Source organism: Mesocricetus auratus, unplaced genomic scaffold (assembly GCF_017639785.1).
Source record: "Mesocricetus auratus isolate SY011 unplaced genomic scaffold, BCM_Maur_2.0 Super-Scaffold_100006, whole genome shotgun sequence".
Taxonomy (NCBI): Eukaryota; Metazoa; Chordata; class Mammalia; order Rodentia; family Cricetidae; genus Mesocricetus; species Mesocricetus auratus.
The window spans coordinates 64,577,943-64,601,489 of NW_024429190.1; the positions used below are offsets into that span (position 1 = coordinate 64,577,943).

At 38.1% G+C, this 23,547-nt stretch overlaps 1 protein-coding gene across 1 annotated transcript in view; it reads right to left on the reverse strand.

Annotated features, from left to right (window-relative positions):
- Positions 1-23,547, reverse strand: part of LOC101843125 (UDP-glucuronosyltransferase 2B17-like) — a 28,142-nt gene that overhangs the window by 3,177 nt on the left and 1,418 nt on the right. The window contains exons 2-5 of the mRNA XM_040747305.1: positions 22,636-22,784; positions 21,171-21,302; positions 1,005-1,092; positions 324-543 (exon numbers count right to left, since the gene is read on the reverse strand). Of these exons, the coding sequence (XP_040603239.1) occupies positions 324-543; positions 1,005-1,092; positions 21,171-21,302; positions 22,636-22,784 (589 nt within the window). The remainder of the gene's footprint in view (positions 1-323; positions 544-1,004; positions 1,093-21,170; positions 21,303-22,635; positions 22,785-23,547) is intronic.

Below are 23,547 nucleotides of genomic sequence, written 5' to 3' on the forward strand. Positions count from 1 at the left end.
TTCCATAAAAGTTACATATCTCGCCAGGCATTGGTGGCTCATGCCTTTAATCCCAGCACTCAGGAGGCAGAGGCAGGTGGATCTCTATGAGTTCAAGGCCGGGCTGTACCGACAGCCTCCAAAACAATACAGAGAAACCCTGTCTCAAAAAAACCAAAAAAAAAAAGAAAGAAAAAGTTACGTACCTCTTTTATAACGTTCCTGTTTCTCTTTTCTAATGCTTTCCTATAGCTTCTAGGTGTAATACATTTGTTACCACAATAAATAAATAAATAAATAAATAAATAAACAATGAATACACATTTCTAAGAGTTTATACTCACGAAGGATTATCTATAACTGCCTCCAGTGCATTGAGCAAGTCTAATCTTGTCATTGTTCTGAAATTTAATGCAACAGCTGCTCCTTTGGCCACCATGTGGGCAATGTTATCATGTTGTTCTCCAAACAAAGGAATCCCAATCATAGGGATTCCAAAATGAATTGCTTCATAGATGCCATTAGCTCCACCATGAGTTACAAAGGCTTTGGTTTTTGGATGACCTAGAATAAGATGAATTCAGATTAATATTAATTGGCAGACCCTTTTTTATCTATGAGGAATTTAAAGAATGTTTTTCTATATCAAGATTATTTTGTTAATAATTAGATTTATTAATTTAGTTTACATCATGGCTGCAGTTTGCCATACATTCTTATCACAAGAAAAGCTACATGAAGTTTCTTGTATGCTTAACCTCATTATTAATGTTTTCCTATCTCAGAACAAGAAGAAGCTGAATGTACAGACAGATATCTTGCAAATTTACTTGTGACTTGAGACTTAAACTATCAAATACTGATTTCCAGTTGAACACATGGAGTACATGGTAGGTATGAGAAAATTAGTGTTAAAAAAGATCAAGTGTATGTCAGAAATTGTTATCTTAAATACACAATACATTTACTAGTGCAACATAAAGACTTGGAGTCAACTGGGATAGGTTTGCTTTACAGAATCTTACCAAGAAGGTCATTCTGAGGGAGCCATTTGTAGATTCTGGTATTGGGTCCCAAGGTATCTGGTGTTTTGCCTTCAAATCTCCAAAGAACCTGTTAAAGGTTAGATACTATTGATTCATGGATCACAATTTAGCATTATAAAGTTTGAAAAGGTTATATTTAGGAATTTAAATGTGTATGCATATCTGTATGTAACAACACTAATGAAAAAATACATGCTATGTATATGAAAAGCAGCATTGATTTGAGGGTACTTGGGGGGAGGAATGAAAGAAAAGAGTGGTACATTACTAATAATTTATATTTTATATATCTTGATAACTCTATTAGTCTAGTTTTAATAGTATACTTAAATGCCTTATAGTTATTATTCACTCATTCCATAGTATTTTCAAAGAACTTCAAGTTTTTCTTTATTTATTCATAACAAATATTCCTGATGAACAATTCTCTGTGGTCTGGAGTTCTTTGAAACAATGCCATAATGTTGGTATTGTTGGGAATACGGAGTCATTCATGTGACCCATTCCAGGAGTAACATTGCATTGTGTAGTTTTGGAGCATGGTCCAGGAAGGGAGTCACATGAGGAGAATTCTGAGTGTTCGAAAGAATATTCTATGAAAACAGGACAAGAGTATTGTGACCTAAATTTCTTCAAAAAAGAAGATTTTTCTTGGAATGTATTTTCATATTCCTTCCAAGTGTAGCTGATAGGGGTATGTCTACTCCAGGTTAAATACTACTGTTTGCTACTGTTGTCCAGATAATGTTTACATTTTCCTTTGTGAGCCTCTGTAGTGGTTGGAAACAAAATGGTCTCATAAGCAAGTGGCACTATTAGGTCGTGTGGCCATGTTGGAGGAAGTGTGCTTCTATGGGGGTGGTCTTTGAGGTCTCCTATGTTCAAGCTTCCCTCTGCGTGCCTTTTAGAAGACTTCCTGTTTCCTGCAACTCTCAGCTTCCACATCACATTTGCCTGCATGGTGCTGCTTTCGTCTTCATGATGGTATTGGACTTAAAAACCAAATGTGTAAGTGAGCCACCACAATTAAATGTCTTTTTTATAGAAGTTGCCATGATCAAGGTCTCTCTCTCACAGAGCAATTAAAACCTAACTCAGAAAGATTCAATGTAAGAAACACGTTTTTTGTTTGTTTGTCACAAATGGCTTGTCCTTGTGATTGTATAAGGCTTCAATTCATGTGTTTTTTACTCGTATGCCCCTTTCTAAACCTCTGGAACTTTGACAAGGGGCTTCTGCACAGAGAGCTGAAGTTGGCTACACAATATGAGAGTGGAAAGCCTCAAAGAAGGAGATGATTGAGAATAATGGGGCAGAAACCAGGGAAGACTTTGACTTATGTCAAGGCTTTTGCATCCTTTTTCTTTTTATAAAAAAGGGGGACAAGTATTAAAATAACAACTGTTAGACTGTATACAAATGGCTTGTGATCATAATCCCTAGTTTACAGAAGAAAACACTTTAGATGAATTATGGGACAGAGTCTGAATGAATATTGAAAAGGCATATAAATAAGGGGAGGATATCCGCATCCAAATTTGGGTCACTTGGGCATTGATTTAGAATATTATAAAATATTTAAGGAAGATTATAAAATTATTAATCATGAGGAAGACATGACTAATTCCTTGCAGGAATATAAACTAGATGATTACATCTTCAAATGCATAAAATAGGCAAAAGAAGAGAACGAGAGAACTTTTCCAGTGCAGATAAAATCAAAAGTAAAATCAGCACTGTGGGCAATTATGCTTGTGATAGGTTCCCCACGTCCCTCATTGAAAATTTCTTTAAATATGCTTCCTTTATTGCCTAAAGAGAATACTGAAGAATGGTGGGACAAATCTGATAATCAATCTAAACTTGTGGTCTTTCTAATTATTGATGAAGATTTAGGAGAGCCTATGAAAAAGCTGATTGTACAACTTAGACAAACTAAGACATGGCAGGGAAAAGGAATTCATTGACCAATTCCTCCCTGAAATGAGCATACTATTTCCATTGAAATTTAAATAAAATCAAAATATTTATCAGGGACTAGAATGGATATAATGAAAGATTTTAATAAGATTTGTGGTTCTGCTGATCCCTGTAGTTATTAATATCTTTTTCCTAGAACAATAATGTGCCATAATTTCCATATGATTGTCATATAATTGTTAAAATGGTTCTTAGTTCTTTCCAGTTCCTTAAGTGGCAGCTGTGTCTTGTTGATAAAGTTCATAAAAAGTTCTACAGCTAGGACTGAGGGATAATATTAGAAATGTCACATACAAAATGCTGACAAGGACTGGTAGATGGTTATCACAGATTATCAGCTGCACAATATGCTTGCCACAGCTCTCCCACACATTAGGGATGTAGTTGTATATCACTGCTTGAATGCAAATTGATACAGAAATATGGAGTATGATTTTGGGTCTAATTATATAAAAATATACAAAATTCCCCTGAACCTTATGCTAATTTCGCAGGGAGACTCAAAGATGCTATTGAATAATAAGTAAACGGGGAACAAATTCATGAGTTCTTAAACCAGTTAGAGTTTGATAATGCCAGTCAAGTTTTCTGTGGATTAATCAAGTCTCAAAACAAGATATAAAATGTTGTGGACTTTCCAAAGTTTTGTAGAAATGTGGAGATCTATAAATATAAAGCAAAAGTAGCTGCTACAGAAATCTAAGCTGTACAAAAAAAGATGTTAGCAAAGTGGCCACTTGAAGAAACAATATAAATTGTCCTTGAAATGAGTGAATGCTAAGAATCAATGAGCTCCTGGCTTATGATCTATATGTAAGAAAAGAAAACATTGAGTTAAGAAATTCTGGTCTACAAGATGATGAAACCCACAAAGACAGCTGACTGGATAAGAGGGAGCTCTTGAATCCCAGACTGATTCCTGAGAGGCCAATAGTAAACTGATCCAGACTCCTTGAATGTAGTCTCAGTGAGGAGGCCACAGGAATTACTGGGGCCTTGGGTAGTAGATCAGTGTTTACCATGGTTTATGGATGATCTTTGGGAGCCCATTCCAAATAGAGGGATGCTCTCTCATCCTGGACACATGGCTAAAGGCCTAGGTCCTGCCCTGGATGAAATGACAGACTTTAGAGATGCCCCCAAGGAGGGACTCACCCTCCCTGGGGAATGATGTGGGGATTGGTTGTGGGAGCTGGGAGGCTGGTAGAGGGACAAGGGAGGAGGGGTGAGAGAGGGAGCTGGGATTGACATGTAAAGCATTCATGTTTCTAATTTAAATAAAAACATTACAAAAAAGAAATTCCGGTCTAAATATGATAAGGATTGCAATACATTGCCTAACACCAAAAACAGTGCCAGTCAACAAATGATGGGATCCATAAAGGCACCACAAAATTAGAGTGTTTACAAATAAAACAATAGCATTTATGCCAGCTTTAGATTGTAATCAATCTGTGTTGAGGGATTCTTTCCTGGGTCCCATAGCTTCTTTAGCCCCCAAAATAACACATAGAGACTCTATCAGTTACAATGCCATTGGCCAATGTCCAGGGCTTCTCATTGACTAGTTTTGTCTTAACTATTAACCCATGACTAGTAATATATATTTCTATAAGGACTTATATTTTTTGAGGACGGCATCCTGACACGTCCTCTCTTCCCCGGATCACATGGTGACTGTCTTGCCTCCATTTCCCAGAATCTTCCTTCTCCCCTAGTCCCACCGATCTTGCTTCCCCATTGACCAACAGTGTTTTATTCATTAGCCAGTAAGAGAGAGATTTACACAGAAGGAATTCCCCCCATCAAATCTATTCTTTTGTTACAAGCTGTTACTCAAGGAAGTACTGCTATTAATAATACTTGCTCTAAAGTATTGCCATTTCCTGTCTTCAAGATCCTTTCAAGTTAGATAAATGATATTGGGGACCCATACTGCCTCAAACAGGTAGACTTCCATTGGCTTGCTGTAGTTTATACAGAAAAGGAATCATACAGGAGTCATTGATGATTAATATATGGGAGCAATTTCAGTCCCAATCACAGTGCCAACTAATTGAACATTTAAAGTGAGAGAAAAAGATTGTAGTTATTATTATTGTCTATGTAGTCCCTTCATAAAAATATGGTTAATAAGGGAGTCTTCAGTAGTACAAATAAGACTCTCACCTTAAGACCCTTACTAAAAGAAAATAATAAACCATTAGTGGATTTAAAAATAAGAAGAAAAGGTGAAAGATTTATACGATCTGAAGAGAAACCAGAAGCAACTCCACTCTTAGGCATATATCCAAAAGATACCCATTCATACAACAAAGAAATCTGTTCTACTATGTTCATAGCAGCATTATTTGTAATAGCCAGAACTTGGAAGCAACCTAGATGTCCCTCAACTGAAGAGTGGATAGAGAAAATTTGGTACATTTACGCAATGGAGTACTATTCAGCAGAAAAAAAAAACAATGGAATCCTGAGATTCACAGGCAAATAGATGACACTAGAAGAAACCATCCTGAGTGAGGTAACCCAGTCACAAAAAGAGAAACATGGCATGTACTCTCTCATATATGGATTTTAGACATAGATCTGGGGAGTGCCAGCCTACAATCCCATGGCCAGAGAATCTGGGAAACAGACCCTTCATTCAGTGGCTGATGGAAGAAGAGGCAGACTCCCATAGCTAAGCACTGAGCTGAACTCAAAAAAGCCAGTAACAGAGAGGGAGGACTGATGACCAAAGAGATTAAGACTGGGCTGGTTTAACCCCCAGAAACAGCTGACCTGACAAAGGTTAACTCTTGAATCCCAGGCATCAGCCTGGGAATCCAGCATGGGACTGATCAAGACCCCCTGAATGTGAGTGTCAGTGAGGAGTCCTAGGTAATCTATTGAGCCTTGGGCAGCAGATCAGTACCCATCCCGAGTATACACACAGACTTTGGACTCCCATCCAACAATGTGAGGTGCACTCTCACCCTGAACTCTTGGGGAAGGGTCTAGGCCCTGCCCTATATGAAATGACAGACTATGGACACCCCCATGGAGGGCCTCACCCTCCCTGGGGAAATGAGAAAATAATGGGGGGTTGGGGGAAGGGCACGGGAGGAGGGGAGGGACAGGGAGAGGGACCTGGAACTGACTTGTGAAGCAACCTTGTTTCTTATCTAAATTTAAACTGAAAAATAAAAAAATTTAAAAAACTAAATACAAAAATAAGAAGAAAAGTATTTGTAGGATCAATCGGTTATGGAACTGATATTTCTATTATAACAATGGAAGAATGGCCACCTGAATGGTCTGTTATCGGGGGTAAATTCAACCCTGGCAGGGTTTGGAAATATGAGCTCTATCAAGATGAAACAGAATGCTACAGAATTTCAATGTGTTAGCCAAGAAGACATAATGGAAGTCCTCCAGCCTTATGTTACTCATGTTACTATAAATATTTGGGAAAGAGACTTTCAAGTACAACCTCATGCAGAAATCTATATTCTTACCTCTAATACTACCCATTCTTCACAATTACAGTTGCTAATGGTAAGATGGGATTATCAAAATGAAAATGATTAGAAAAAGAATTACAAACAATTATGAAACCTATATCCCCATGTTGACAAGAACATGAGCATGGTTTGGGATTTTCAGAGGAGCCAAAAATTCCCTAACAATTCAGAAACCCTGCTTGGATATCTCAATAGTCTATTTCAAAAGAAAGGTATGGACTCTTCACAAGGTTGTTTGAAAACAGTGGGGGAATGGGCACATAGAGCCCTCTTTTTCTCCCGGGAATCCTCCTGGTTTCATCATTAAAAATGAATCTGGCAAATGGAGATGGTACTTGATTTATGAAACGTTATTGCCACCAAGTGGCCAATAGGAGCTTTACAACCTTGTTAAATATTGGCCTTTAATAGTTTTGCATTTATAAAACATTGCTTTTATTCCATACATATTTTTCCAGATAACAAGCTAATTTTTAGTTTTTCTGTTCCTTCATCCAATCATAAAGAATTGCAGCTCTGATATCAGTAGCCTGTTTATCCTCAAGGCATGGCAAAACCCCTATTATGTATCTGTAAAATCCAGGAAGAGCATGTGAGGACTTATATGTGTTAAGTTTCAAACCTAGGACAAATGACTAAGGTGCCTATTCAACTCTTCAAAGCCAGGTTTTCCTTGTGTCCATCAGTTCCTACCGGTTACTGGGCTCTCCTGACTCACAAACTCTGCACCCTCTCTTGCACTCTCCAGCCCAGGGCACTGGGCTGCCCTTCCTGATATAATACAAGCATTTTTGCTACCCATTCTTTTTTGTTATTTCACCTCCTGGCTGCTTCACCTGGTTCTCCTGTCTCCTGTCTCCCTTCTCCTCTGCTGTTCTCACAAGATGTAGCTCAGTCTGTCATGACCTCTATGGACTCTCCCAGATGTCCTTGTCTCTGCCTTTGGCTATCTTCTCTCATATATGTATAATAAACTTTCTCCTTCACCATGCATAAGAGCAACTATGTATTTACCTTTCCTTTTATTTCCTGTTTGCATTCAATATTATTCATTATATAGATGATATCCTATTAGTCACCCCCAAAGAGAAAGAGTTACAATCCATGTATGACACAATTCAGGATGTGTTACATAAACATGGGCTTATTATTACACACGACAAAGTACAATGGCCAGACCCTGTGTAATATCTGGGGCAACTAGTTACTAGAACAAGTACTAATTGCAAAACTGCCTCACCATGCAAATGTCCATTAGACAATTTTAAAACACTCAATGACTTCCAAAAATTATTAGAGACTATTAATTACCTGCACACAACTTTGGAAAAACCTAATTATTCCCTTACTAATCTATTTAAATCTCTGATAAGAGAGACAGTATTGGATAGCCCTTAATTTATCTTGAGATGCAAAGAAAGAAAACAGCTATTTGAATAGAAACTAAAAAAGGTGTCTGTGTATTGGGAAGGTCCTTTTCTGACTTTAAACTTATTTATTGTCAGTGCTACATTGTCTCCTATGGTTATGTAGCACTTTAGGGAGAGATTTTACATATCTGTATAGCTAACCACTCCCATGTGGATGTGGTCATTGATACATAGAATGTACAGGAGGCAAATAGAGCTAGGGGGAGGGGACTCCCTCTCTTTGGGTTTTGATTTTTACCTGGAGAGTAGTGTGCAGACCTTTGGTTTTCAGCTTTCTTGGCTTTTCAAGTAAGCAATTTCTCTTTCAATAAAATATTATAGGACATCCATATTTTATGTAGTTTAATATTTCTCCCAGTCCTCAGCCTCCTTCCCTGGACAGGTGGAGGCCGCCTATGTATGTGGGTAACCTAAGGCACTGTGTGTCTCGGTGCCCCCGGAGGCTGTCCTAAGTCACCAGGGTTTTCCGAGTCAGTCGTGTTCTCCTACTTGGCACAGTTTTCTTCTGCTCAACCAGGTTCCAACCCTTTTGTTCATCTGGCACCAAAGATCTCGGGCATACCCGGATACCCTGAGTGCATTTCCAGAGCCCTCCCAAGCAACAGGATATCAGCACTTCCATCATACCAGACTGATGCGCCTTTGTCCCCAGGAAGCATGCATAACGGACACCCTCAACAGCTGCTAAACACTTCGACTTCCCCTGATGGCAAGCCATGCCACTATCAGTGGCTGCTGAAAGGCACATCCCAATTACAATGCGACATTTTTTCCTTCCTGCTCATAAGGTTCCACAGCACTCCAGCACTGCAGGTTCCCACAATCTGTGAGGGGCTCTTTCCCTTCCATTTAATATAACCCTCCTCACTAACTTTGGCAAGAACTACCTAGCAGTTTTCAGATCCGAAGGGGGATAATACACAGCACCTGCAGAGGAGCTGTGTTTGGCAGAACACCTGCGCCACCTGCTCTCCAAGCATAGTCATTGCAAGTAAATGTTCTTTTCTCAACTGGAGATCATTGGAGGTAAATTTTGCATTCTGGTAGTTAAGTTTGTGATAAGATTACCTACTCTATACCATGGCAGAAAATCTTACGATGCAGAATATTAGAGATCTCATTGCTTATTACATGAATGACATCATGAGAGAGGATTATATCATGTCTCAAATATATTTAGGTCTAATGCTAACAATTAGCTTCATAATCCACATAATATCCTGGAAAAGAGGGCTTGATCATAGGGCAGAAAGCAGGGAAGTTGTGCAAACTATTGGTAAATTAGAGACCAAAATTCAAAATCTTCAGGTCAATGGGTTAATATCTAGCAAAGTAGAACTGAAACATAACAACTTACACGACATAATTGATTCCCTGCCCACTGCCCTTAATGCCAAAATAGAATTGATTCAGCAGGACATTATCAGGCTTGCAGAAACAACTCATTTTATGTCTTGTGACTCCACTAATAAAACTCAAAAACTGGAAAATCAGATTGTCAAACTTACTGACACAATTCATTCCACATCTGAAAATAATGAATAACTGGCTGATAGGACAATATCCTAGAAGACAACTTACACACCATTCAGGTCTCTAGAAATAATAGTATTACATGCTTGAAATTATACGTAACTGAAGAACCAAGGAAAGTGCAAACTCTACTAGATCCTTAGAAAAATTATTGACTAAGGAAATTCAATCACTCAGAACAATAGTGGTCATTAAACTGCATTTCTTAGATGACTTATAATCTGATACATCAGATTCAGCAGTTCTAGGACAAAGTCATGACAGAGCTTTACCTACACCTCAAAGACACCAGGAAGATCTTTCTAAGGTTGTTATGCCATGTCCTATGACTTTCCCAGTATCTATAACTGAAAAAAATGAAGAGGAATCCTAATGGTTCCATTGCTTACTAATGGGAACCCATACAAATGAAAGAACTCAAAAGAATCAAGCAAGCATTGTCTCTTTCAGAGTCCAATCCCCATATATCAGAGAACTGTTAAACACTTGGGCAATCACCAATATTGGAGTCTTTTGATTTCAGCAGTGCTAGAAAATTTGTCTAAAATACAATGGAGAGCTATATGGAGGTAGGAAGCAAAGGGCATGAAGCTTCAAGGCCTAAAGAAAGGTAATGAAGCCCCCTGAGACAAAATTCTTTGTGAAGGTGCTTATGCAGGACTACAGACTCAGGCTGAATATGATGATCACATCGTCTTTATGCCATCCAGCAGCTCTAAATGCTTTGAATAAAATTCATGAACCAGGATAAAAAATTGAACCATATACCAAAGTGATAAAGGGTAATAGAGAAAGACGCCCTGAATTTTTACAAAGATTTTTCAGAGCAATAGAATTACAGGTAACTGATTCAGATTCTAGGTGACTCCTTATAGAATCTCTAGCTTATGAGAATGCAAATCCACAATGCAAACAGTTACTTTGGCCATTAAAAATCAGATTAGCATCATTGGACAACTGGGTCTTGTATACAGCTAATACTGAGTATAATGATCAAAATACAGAAACCCTGGGTAGGAAAGGCAATTTCTAAAAGCCTAATGAGGCACCAAGATGCCAAATGCCTTAACCACGAGGAGATACAAACTTGGGTTGGAGTAGCAATCTCCAGCAGTTGAAAAAGACATTGTAATGCCAGATGTTTTAATTGTAGTAGAATTGAATATCTGAGTAGGAATTGTAGGCAAAGCATTCCTAGAAATAATGCTCCTCCTAGGAAGGATTCAAACAGAAGTCCTCAGCCTTCTGGATTATGAAGGAAATGTGGCAAAGGCTGATACTGGACCAATGAATGCAGGTTGACCACAGACAGACAAGGTAACCCTTTACAATCAAAAAACTCCTCAAGGAACCTCACAAAGGCCCCCATGTTGAAAGTAGTCTGGTGTTTCCCAGCCACTGTGGAGGACAGTTTCTCCCAGGGAAATTAGAAGATCCACTGCTTATTGTAAAGAATAATAGCATTCTGGATGATAGATTATCTAGTGAGGGGGCATCAATTGTAACTGGAGGTAACAATAAAATGAATATTTTGGCAAACTTCTATACAGGATCACAGACCCAAATTACCAATTAAAATGAATAATAAGGTATTTATTAGAAGTTTACACACTGATGCTGGTGTCATCAACATAATTCAAGATGGCCCTTAGAAGAAGTAAATATTTAATTATTAGGGATTAGAACCCTATATCAAGTAAAACAGAGAAAGAGATGGATTGATATATAGGTCACAAAGGACAAAGAGGAAGACTGAGGCCATATGTCATAAATATTGCTATAAATCTCTGGAGTCATGACTTATTGCAACAATGGCATACTGAGATTAATATTTCTCCTGTGTCAGATATGAATCATAAGCAAGCTCTTAGTGGTAGAAAAATATTGTAAGGTACTACAGTAAACATGCCAAACATACAGGCTGTACAGAAACACATCTACAGAGGAACCAAAAGCACTGCCCTTAAAATGGCTAACAGATGAATCTGTCTGGGTAGGGCAATGACCTATGGACCTCTGAGAAGTTAGAGGATTTAGAATAGCTGGCTCAGAAACAGCTAAATGATGGACATATTGAAGAATATACAAGTCCATGGAATTCTCCTATATTTGTTATCAAAAAGAAGTCTGGTAAATGGAGGATGCTTATTTATCAGAGAGCCATCAATAAAGTACTTCAGCCTATTGGCTCTCTATAGCCTGCAACACCACTGCCTTCTCTAATAACTAAAGGACAGTTTATTATAGTAATGGATCTAAAAGACTGCTTCTTCTCTATACCTTTACAAGAAAAAGATAGGTAAAAATTTGCCTTCACAGAGCCAACCTATAACAATTCTCAACCAGTTGGGATAGTTCAATAGAAGGATTTGACATAGGAACTTTTAAATAGGCCTACTTTATTGCAGTATTTTGTGCCAAAATCTTTGGAAATAATTCACAAACAATTTCCACAATACATAATTTACCATTATATGGATGACATACTGCTGGCTGATTCAAAAACAAGAACATTGCAAAAGATGTTTGAGGCAGTAAAGGAAATTTTACCTCACTGAAAATTAGAAGTTGGCACAGAAAAATTGCAAAGAGGAGATTCCATTAATTATTTATATTATAAAATAGATCTACAGAAAATTATAACAAAAAATACAGATCAGAAGAGACATTTCCCAGAAACTTAATGATCTTCAAAAACTAATACAAGGAATTTCTCACCTACAGATAATTATTGGAGTAGAAGGGCATGCTATAACACACTGATAAAACAAGAATTATGAGTCTTTAATGAAAGAAATTAAAGAAGACACCAGGAAATGGAAAGATGTCCCATGCTCTTGGATAATTTGGATCAAAATAGTAATAATGGCAATCTTACTGAAAGTAATATACAGATTTAACAAAATCCCCATTAAAATTACAGCACAATTCTTCACAGACCTTTAAAGAACAATTCTCAACTTTACATGAAAAAAAAGACCCAGGATATCGAAAACAACCATGTTCAACACAGCAACATCTGGAGGCATCACCATCCCTTACTTCAAGCTCTATTACAGAGCTATAGTCCTGAATACAGCTTGGTATAGGCACAAAAATAGACAGATAGACCAATGGAATTGAATTGAACACCTTGACATTAACCCATACAAGTATGAACACCTGATCTTTGACAAAGAAGCTAAAACTTTACAATGGAAAACAGAAAGCATATTCTACAAATGGTGTTGGGATAACTGGAGGATAACATGCAGATAGATCCATGTCTATCACTATGCATAAAACTTAAGTCCAAATGAAATGAAGACCTCAGCATAAATCCAGCCACACTGATCCTCTTAAAAGAGAAAGTGGGAGGCACCCTTGAATGAAATGATACAGAAGACTGCTTCCTGAACATAACACAAGTAGCACAGACATTCAGGTTGACATTTAATAAATGGGACCTCCTGAAACTGAAAAGCTTCTGTAAGGCAAAGGACACAGGCAGCAAGACAAAAAAGGCAACCCAGAGATTGGGAAAAATATTCACTAACCCCACATCTGACAGAGGGCTGATCTCCAAAATTTATAAGGAACTCAAGAAGCAAGTCTTCAAAACACCATAGGGTCCAATCAAAATGTTGGGTACATAACTAAATAGAGAATTGTCAGTAGAGGACTCTAAAATGGATGAGAGACAATTAAGAAATTGCTCAACATCCCTAGCCATCAGGGAAATGCAAATCAAAGCAACTCTGAGATACCATGGCTAAAATCAACAACTCCAATAACAGTTTATTCTGGAGCGTATGTGAGGAAAGGGGAACACTCCTGCACTGCTGGTGGGAGTGCCGACTTGTACAGCCACTTTGGAAATCAGTATGGAGATTCCTCAGGAAAATGGGAATCAGTCTACCACAAGACCCAGCAATTTCACTCATGGGTATATTCCCCAAAATGCACATTCATACAAGTATGTCTATTCCACTATGTTCATAGCAGCATTGTTTGTAATAGCCAGAACCTGGAAGCAACCTAGATGCTCCTCAACTTAAGAGTGGATAGAGAAAATGTGGTACATTTACACAATGGAGTACTATCAGTGGGAAAAAATGTAATCTTGAAAGTTGCAGTCAAATGGACAGCACTAGAAGAAACTATCCTGAGTCTGGTAACCCAGTCACAAAAAGAGAAACATGGTATGTACTCACTCAATTCTGGATTTTAGACATGAACCAGGGGAATGCCAGCATACAATCCATTTGCCAGAGAGTCTGGGAAACAGAACTTTCATCTAGTGACTGATGAAAGCAGAGGCAAATACTCACAGATAAATACTGGACTGAACTCCCCGAATCCAGTATCAGAAAGGGAGAACTGATTGGCAAAGAGTTAAGACTGGGCTGGTTTAATCCAGAGAAACAGTTGACCTGAACAAGTGAGAGCTCTTGGACCTGAGATTGATGGCTGCATGGAAAGCATGGGACTGACCCAGACCCCTTGGATGTGGGTGTCAATGAGGAGGCCTAGGTAATTCATGGGGCCTTCGGTTGTATTTATCCCTGGTGTACAAATAGACTTTGTGGGTCCATCCCACAATGAGGGATGCTCTCTCAGTCTGGACTCCTGAAGGAGGGCCTAGACCCTACTCTGGATGACATGACAGACTCTGGAGATCTGTCACAGAGGGCCTCACCCTTCCTGGGGATTAGAGTGGAGATCGGGGGGAAACTGTGGGGGGATGGCAAGGAGGGGAAGGAGAGGGAGCTGGGGTTGACATGTGAAACAAGCTTGTTTCTAACTTAAAGAAAAGGAAGAAAGTAATTTCAATCACTAACACAAACATCTGTATCTAGTAGGACAGAGTCTCAGATGTAGTCCCGAAGACAATTTCATAACTATATTAAGAAAAATAGTTTAAGTTTTATAATTTTAATGTCAAGAAGACACTATCTTAGCCTTATATATTACATAATTATATACAATGTAAAAAACACCTGAAAATGACCCTAAAATGAGATAAGGAATTAAACAGCCCATGAATATTATCATCTGACACTGAAAAAGAATTAGAATGGTTAGAAAAGCAAATATTAGAAACACATGTGGACTGAGTGGATCCAAGACTAGACTGCATTCTGGTTATTTTGTCATCTAGAGCATACTCCTTTGGAATATTAATGCAGAGAGAAGACACCATACTAATATGTGTATTTCTTCAACATGAACAGAATAAAAAACTGAAGACATATATAGAAAAGGTCTCTGATTTGATATTAAAAGGTAAGTTAAGGCTTTGTCAACTGACTGTAAGGGACCTTGTAGAGACTATTGTCCTTTAACAAATGAGGGAATTTCCTCCCTATGGAAGGATAATGAATATTGGCAAGGTGCTTACAGTAACTTTTTGGAAATGATAAGTGACAATTATCCTAAAACAGACAGAGTCAAATTCATGAAGAAAACAATTTGTGTTCTTCCACATATTATAAGAAAAACACCAGTCTCTGGAGTTCTTACATTCTACATTGATGCAAACAAGACATGTAAGGTAGGTTATAAATCAGGAAATCTAAGTAAAGTATTTAAAAGCCCTTACAACTCTGTACAAATGGCAAAGTTGTACACCATTCTCATGGTACTTAAAGACTTTACAGAGCCTCTTGTTATAGTGACAGATTGTCAGTATGTAGAGAGAGTCATCTTACACATTGAGACTGAAGAATTTATTCCTGATGATACAGAATTAACCTCATTGTTTCTACAATTACAGGAAACATGTAGCAGAAGGAGTGTATCTAGTTGCTTGCTATTGTTATACAGACAATGTTTAAAGTGACCTTTCTGTGACTCTGTGGAAAGGCATGTTTTTGCCACACACACAGCTTGTCTTTACGATGGCATATAGCGTGAATACATGTGATCATTGTTCATGACCTTTGTTACCCCTCGCAGTGTACTTTATCTGATTCTTTGAATAAAGCTGGCTATTGAATGAAACTTCAGCCTGCCTCACTTACCAGCTCCATTCTCTCAAGTCCCAATGCTTCCAGAGATGTGACAGTGTAGGTTTTAAAACACAATAGTAAACCTTCTTTGTCAACTTTACCCCAAAAGACATATGTTCTTTGTAGATCAATGCTGTGGACAAACAAACTCAGAACAGGCCAGCAATATCTGCCTACTGGAATTACATCTTCAGTCCCTGGTGACTATGACTACAATGAGTGAAACTGACATTTCCTTTTTTTCATTTGTTTGGGAGTTGCATATAATGTACTCTAATCATATTCACTCCCTACCTCAATCTTTCCTAAAGTACCCCCATCCTTCACCACTCATCTGGATGCCCTTTAGAAAAGAATCTTGAAGACCAATTTATGGACTCCAAATATTCTTGGATGTGTGTTCTGCCAGGAGAAACTGATTAACATAGAAGGGGGTACAGTCTTCCCCTCTCACAAGCTAGTAATTGTCAGTAGTTCCTTGGCTTTGGGTAGGATTGTGTACCCACCTCCCATCTCCCTGCTTAGATTTTCTGTGGTTTTGGTTGCATATGTTTTGTTCATGCTATTTTTTATTTACATGAATTCAAAGCTATGCAACCATTGTCTTTTCATGAGACAATAACTTTTGTTTTAGAAGTCTAATAATGTTAATGAAGATATATAGATCTTTAGTCACTAAGAGCAGGCAAAATTACATGCAGAATTTTGAACGTTAATCACATTATAATAGTTGTGAGACTGGAAATTTCTTCCTCCAGCTCTATCTAGTTCTCTTTCTCCTTCCTTGGGTGTTCTGTATGTGTTAGAGGATATCTGAGCCAAATTACGTGTGAGAATGCATGTTTAAGCATTCCAGAGTGAATGTGTAGAATGGTGAGAACTACAGGTATTTATTGTGGTGCCTCTCCAGTTGGAGACTGAGTTTCATATTTGTTTGTTTGATTTGTTTTGCTGCTGGCCAACAGGATTTTCCTATTTCTGCCTTCTATATCTGATGAGAGTGCTGGCATTACAGACACATACAACAACATGCCTGACTTTATGTGGGTTCAGGGGATTCAAACTACACTGAAAATGTTTACTATACTGTGTCATTTCTGTAGCTCAGAAATTCAGTGAATGTGGCAAATAGATGTTCACAAGTAGCAAAACACTCCTTTTTATGAGGTTTGTCAGGCAGTTTAAAAAGTATTACAATATCTGGGGGCTGAATTGGAACTGATTTGATGAATACATTAATCACTGCAAGGATTATTTGCAATCTATTGTAAATAATTTGAAAGTGGTTTTTGAAAAATTTCCCCAGATGACATTAGATCTGGGGAAAATATCCTACTGATTGGTATATAGTTCCAATGACAAACTGCATACATTTTACTGCAGAGGTCAGAATGATCTGAGACAGACAATATAGTTCCAAGTCCAGGCCTATGGTAGGTGCTATTATTAGAATTCTCAAACATATCTCAATAAGTGGACCATTATCCACAAGGCTAGCATGGATTTACTCAATGACTGACAAAATTAGCTACAGGATCAGTAAATTAAAGGAGGTGATTAAACAGAGACTGTTCCACTACAAAAGTATTCTAATCTAATTCTTAGAAAATTACATTGTATTGAGTTGATCTTGTAGCCTGCCACTTTGCTGAAGGTGTTAATCAGCTGTAAGAGTTCCCTGGTAGACTTCTTTGGGTCATTGATGTAAACTATCATATCATCTGCAAACAGTGAAAGTTTGACCTCTTCCATCCCAATTTGTACCCCCTTGATCCCCCTTTGTTGTCATATAGGAATAGCTAGAACTTCAAGTACCATGTTGAACATGTATGGTGAGAGTGGACAGTTTTGTTTTGTTCCTGATTTTAGAGGAATTGCGTTGAGTTTCTGTCCATTTAGTTTAATGTTGGCTGTTGGTTAACTGTATATAGCTTTTATTATGTTTAAGTATGTCCCTGTTATCCCAGATCTCTCCAAGACCTTTATCATGAAGGGGTATTGGATTTTGTCAAAGGCTTTTTCAGCATCTAGTGAGATGATCATGGGATTTTTGTTTTTCAGTTTATTTATATGGTAGATTACCTTGATGGATTTTCATATGTTGAACCATCCCTGTATCCCTGGGATGAAACCTACTTGATCGTGGTGAATGATTGTTTTGATGTGTTCTTGGATCCGATTTGCCAGTATTTTATTGAGTATTTTTGCATCAATGTTCATGAGGGATATTGGTCTGAAGTTCTCTTTCTTAGTTGTATCTTTGTGTGGCTTGGGGATCAAGGTTATTGAAGCCTCATAGAAAGAGTTTGACAAAGACCCTTCTGATTCTATTGTGTGGAATACTTTGAGAAGAATTGGTATAAGCTGTTCTTTGAATTTCTGGTAGAATTCTTCACTGAGGCCATCTGGAACTGAAAATCAGTAGCCCTACTATATACAGATGATATAAGGGCTGAAAAAGAAATCAGAGAAACATCACCCTTTACAATTGCCACAAACAACATAAAATACCTTGGGATAACGCTAACCAAACAAGTGAAAGACCTGTATCGCAAGAACATTGAATCTTTAAAGAAAGAAATTAAAGAAGCCCTCAGAAAATGGAAAGATTTCCCATGCTCTCGGATAGGTAGGATCAATGTAGTAAAATCCTGCCAAAAGCAATCTACAGATTCAGTGCAATCCCCATTAAAATCTCAGCACAATTCTTCACAAACCTTGAAAGAACAATAATCAATTTTGTATGGAAAAACAAAAGACACAGGATAGCCAAAACAACCCTGTTCAACAAGGCAACGTCCGGAGGCATCACCATCCCTGACCTCAAGTTCTATTATAGACCTATAGTCCTGAAAACAGATTGGTATTGGCACAAAAATAGACAGGTAGACCAATGGAATCGAATTGAAAACCCGGATATTAACCCACACACGTACGAACATCTGATCTTTGACAAACAAGCTAAAAAATACAATGGAATAAAGAAAGCATCTTCAACAAATGGTGCTGGCATAACTGGAGGCTGGCATGTAGAAGAATGCGGATCATCCATGTTTATCGCCATGCACAAAACCCAGCCACATTGAAAGTGGGTGGTACCCTTGAATGAATTGGTACAGGAGACAGCTTCCTGAACATAACGCCACTATCACAGACAGTGAGATCAACAATTAATAAATGGGACCTTTGCCTTCTGTAAGGCAAAGGACACAGTCAACAAAACAATAACTCAGCCCACAGAATGGGAAAACATATTCACTAGCCCCACATCTGACAGAGGGTTGATCTCCAAAATTTACAAAGAACTCAAGGAGCAAGTCTCCAAAACATCAAAGGACCCAATTAAAAAGTGGGCTGCAGAACTAAATAGAGAGTTTCAATAGAGGAGTCTAAAATGGCTGAGAGACACTTGAGAAAGTGCTCAACATCCTTAGCCATCCGGGAAATGCAAATCAAAACAACTCTGAGATACCATCTCACTCCTGTCAGAATGGCTAAAATCAAAAACACCAACGACAATTTATGCTGGAGAGGGGGACACTCCTCCATTGCTGGTGGGAGTGCCAACTGATTCAGCCACTTTAGAAATCAGTATGGCGATTCCTCAGAAAAATGGGAATAAACCTACCACAAGACGCAGCAACTCCACTCTTAGGCATATATCCAAAAGATGCCCATTCATACACCAAAGATGTCTGTTCCACTATGTTCATAGCAGCATTATTTGTAATAGCCAGAACTTGGACGCAACCTAGATGTCCCTCAACAGAAGAGTGGATAGAGAAAATGTGGTACATTTACAAAATGGAATACTATTCAGCAGAAAAAAAACAATGGAATCCTGCCTGAGATCCGCAGGCAAATGGATGACACTAGAAGAAACCATCCTGAGTGAGGTAACCCAGTCACAAAAAGAGAAACATGGCATGTACTCTCTCATATATGGATTTTAGACATAGATCTGGGGAGTGCCAGCCTACAATCCCATGGCCAGAGAGTCTGGGAAACAGAAACTTCATTTAGTGGCTGATCGAAGAAGAGGCAGACTCCCTTGGTTAAGTACTGAGCTGAACTCAAGAAATCCAGTAACAGAGAGGGAGGACTGATGACCAAAGAGATTAAGACTGGGCTGGTTTAACCCCCAGAAACAGCTGACCTGACAGAGGTTAACTCTTGAATCCCAGGCATCAGCCTGGGAATCCAGCATGGGACTGATCAAGACCCCCTGAATGTGAGTGTCAGTGAGGAGTCCTAGGTAATCTATTGAGCCTTGGGGAGCAGATCAGTACCCATCCCAAGTATACACACGGACTTTGGTCTCCCATCCAACAATGTGAGTTGCACTCTCACCCTGAACTCTTGGGGAAGGGTCTAGGCCCTGCCCTATATGAAATGACAGACTATGGACACCCCCATGGAGGGCCTCACCCTCCCTGGGAAAATGAGGGGATAGTGGGGGGGGGTTGGGGGGAGGGCACGGGCGGAGGGGAGGGAAAGGAAGAGGGCCCTGGAACTGACTTGTGAAGCAACCTTGTTTCTTATCTAAATTTAAACTGAAAAATAAATAAAAAATAAGTAATAAAAAAAGAAAATTACTTTGTAGTATGCCGATGAAGTTAGTCACCAGAAAAATTAGGTTTAGTCACTTTATTTTTTGGCTTTTATGAGACAGGGTTTTTCTGTATTGTTTTCGAGGCTGTCGGTCCAGGCCAGCCTTGAACTCACAGAGATCCGCCTGCCTCTGCCTCCTGAGTGCTGGGATTAAAGGTGTGTGCCACCCAGCAGGTTTAGTCACTTTTAACTTTAGGTTCCTTTGGACTCTTTCTTATATTCACATTTCTTCCTTGAGTGGTAGGACTTTCACTCTGACTGGTTCCAAGCAAGCCCTGTGTTTCCTCATTTAGGAGGTACATACATCACTGTTAGGGAAGCAACCATCTCTGTATTTTCTTTATACATTTCTTATACAATTATTGCCAAGGCAGAACAGAACTTTTAATTTTCTTTCTCTTAATCAGCCAAAAGTGTACTTTGATTGAGAGTGGTGTACATTGGACTCACTTCCTTAAAATGGCCCTCTCTTTCAGACTGTACAGGCCTACTCCAAAATTATGATGCAGAATCATGCTACATTTCAGACTTTTTCAATACCTGCTTACTATTATTCTTCTAGAAATATTAAATATCCCTCCTGAAAAAATCTAATTTATGCAGTTACATTAAATAATCAACAAATTTTTAAAAAGTGTCTATATACTCTTTTTTTCTTTTTTCTTTTCATGTTTTGTTTTTTTGAGACAGGGTTTCTCTGTATTGTTTTGGAGGCTGTCCTGGAACTTGCTCTGTAGACAAGGCTGTCCTCAAAATCACAGAGATCTACCTGCTTCTGCCTCCTAAATGCTGGGATTAAAGGCGTTCACCACCAAGGCCCGGCCATGTATATATACTCTTGATAGCACTGTCATCATCATGCCAGCATTTCAGAATGTGTGCACAGTAATCACAGTGCTTATATCCAAGTCATTCTCAGTCAAAAACACCTTCTGTAGTATTGTATGAATATGTTGTGAATATATTTCTAAATTTTCTAAAACTAATTTGAGCTTACTTAAAACTTTACCTGCCACACAGTCATTTCTAAAATCAGAACTTTCAAGCGCTTTCACAGAATTAGTGTACAGTCACCTCCCATGGAGCACTTTATCTCACCTTTTGTGGAATCTGGGCAAGGGCCCATGCAACTGTGTTGGCCTTTGCTTCTGTCATGTTGCTGACCATTGACCCCAGAGAAAACACCACAACACCATGCTCTCCAGAACTCTGGACAAAGTCTTCCATTTCCTGAGAAAAGAATTTGCTTCATGACAAATACCAATTGTTGAAAAATCACTTATTATACCTTTATGAAAAAACTAGGAAACTATAAATTAAAGTGTTCCCAGGAATTATTAGAACAGTGGTATTTAAACATAGAAAAAACAAAAATGTCCATGCCAAAGACTTTGAAATTCACAGGCATCACTATCGAGGGGCTCACACATTGTGTAACAAACATTCTAAATATTTCCCTCCAGCAAAATTAAAACTCAGGAATGCAAGCATATTATATGAAATACTCATAAAATTGTTGCTTCGTTTGCACATTTTCATCCTACAGAAAAAAATGATATTTTCCTTGCTATTTTATTTTTCTCTTGTTATGACTCATTTAACATTACTAACTAGTGTTTGATGAAATAATATCTATGATGTAGTATGTCCATATGTAGTAGTTAACACAAACTTCCTACTCTAATTCATAAAATGCTTTGGTTCTTTGTGAAATAATCATAACTGCATGGCAAACATACATCATACAGTAATTTTCTGATTTTGTGTTTAAACAGGGCATTTTCAGAGATGACCTCCATAATTTACTGGTTGGAGATAAATTATATCAGTATTGGTTCTCTGGATATCAAACAATTACTTAATTTTTTCTCTTGATGATTGAAAGTTTCTGAAATAATGAGTTCACCTGGCTTAATTTCTTTGTGTTTTGTGCATGTGTTTATATGTTTACATGCATGTGTGCACGTGTTTGTGTATGTGTGTGTGAACATGTGCATGTGTGCTTATGAGTGTGTGTGTGTGTGTGTGTGTATGTGTGTGTGTGTGTGTTTGTATTGTGGTCCTTGTGAGGTCCCTGCCTTTGTGTTAGCACATGGATGCCAAGAATTTAAAATCTGATGCCTTCCTCCATCAATCTTTAACATAGTTTTTGAGACTCTCCACTGAACATAAATCTCAATATTTTTAACAGATTAGTGGCCAGCAACCCCTCAGTATCAACCCTTTTCTGCATCATCGGTACTAATATCATAGTACTGTGTTGGGACAATCTATTTTTTTTACATGGGTGTTGGGATTCAAACTTACATCCACATAGCAGTTCAGTAAGGACTTTACCCAGTGGCTAATTAGCCAAGTACTATAACTGACTTAATTTAACTCACTGATATGAATATTTCCCAGGTCTATCCCATTCATTCCTGAGTTTATTGATCCCCTAGTTAGCCGGATGCTGAATCCCACTTCCACTATATCTCTATCATTAGTAGAAAATGTAATGAAAGATGTAGAACCACTTTTACCAGAGATTAAATGTAAAAGAGATCTGAAAAAATGTATTTACCTTAGGCAAGGGTTTAGCAGGTTTGCAGTGGAGTCCTCCTACATAGTCAACATTTGGTAAGGTTGGGCGAGGAAACTCCAAATCCCAGTAGGAGCGAATGAGCCACATTTCTGCTTTGCCTATTGTCTCAGCTAAAGTAGTGTGCCTTCCTATATGGAGAAAACGAGCAAATGAGAAATTGAAAAGTTGAAATGAGTGCCATCTGACTATGAAATAAGTATTTTCTTAAAATGATGGAAGAATTTGTTTGATGTGGAACATACACATTTAAAACCAATGTTCTTTTATATGTAACATAATTTACATGTCCAAACGAATTGTGGTTCAAATAATATACATAAATGTTAGCTTGGGTTCATTTTTTAAAGTAGATGATAAGAATTACCTGATGTTTTCTCTGTTATTTGAGAAAATAGTTATTATAATGACCTCTAAACCATTATATGAATGAACACACATTTTATACCTCTTCAGATCCACAAAAGGAACAGTGCAACTATAAATACACATTCCAGTTTCAAAAGTAACACCATGCTGTGTAGCCTGGCCAGACTTGCCCTGGATCATTGTGGTGTGTAGCTAATCCTTTTTCCATGTTTACCAAAGGAGATATATGGCTTATGAATGGCTGAAATTCTGGTTAGTACTTCTATTTTTGTTTCATATCAAGAAATTTCATAGCACTTATCCTATAAAAGTAATCACAGCATTTTCATAAATTATGATATTAGAAATTTTTGGCCAGTCTTAACCATGGTATATTTTTAAGTTAAAAAAATACAACTTCAAAAGGAATAGACTGAGTGCATGTGTACCCATGCTTCTGTAGTGTTTAAAGAGTGGATGCTAGGAAAGTTCACAATAAAGGAATGAGGTGTTAGTAGCAACCACAGTTCCATGTTTAAGACTGTG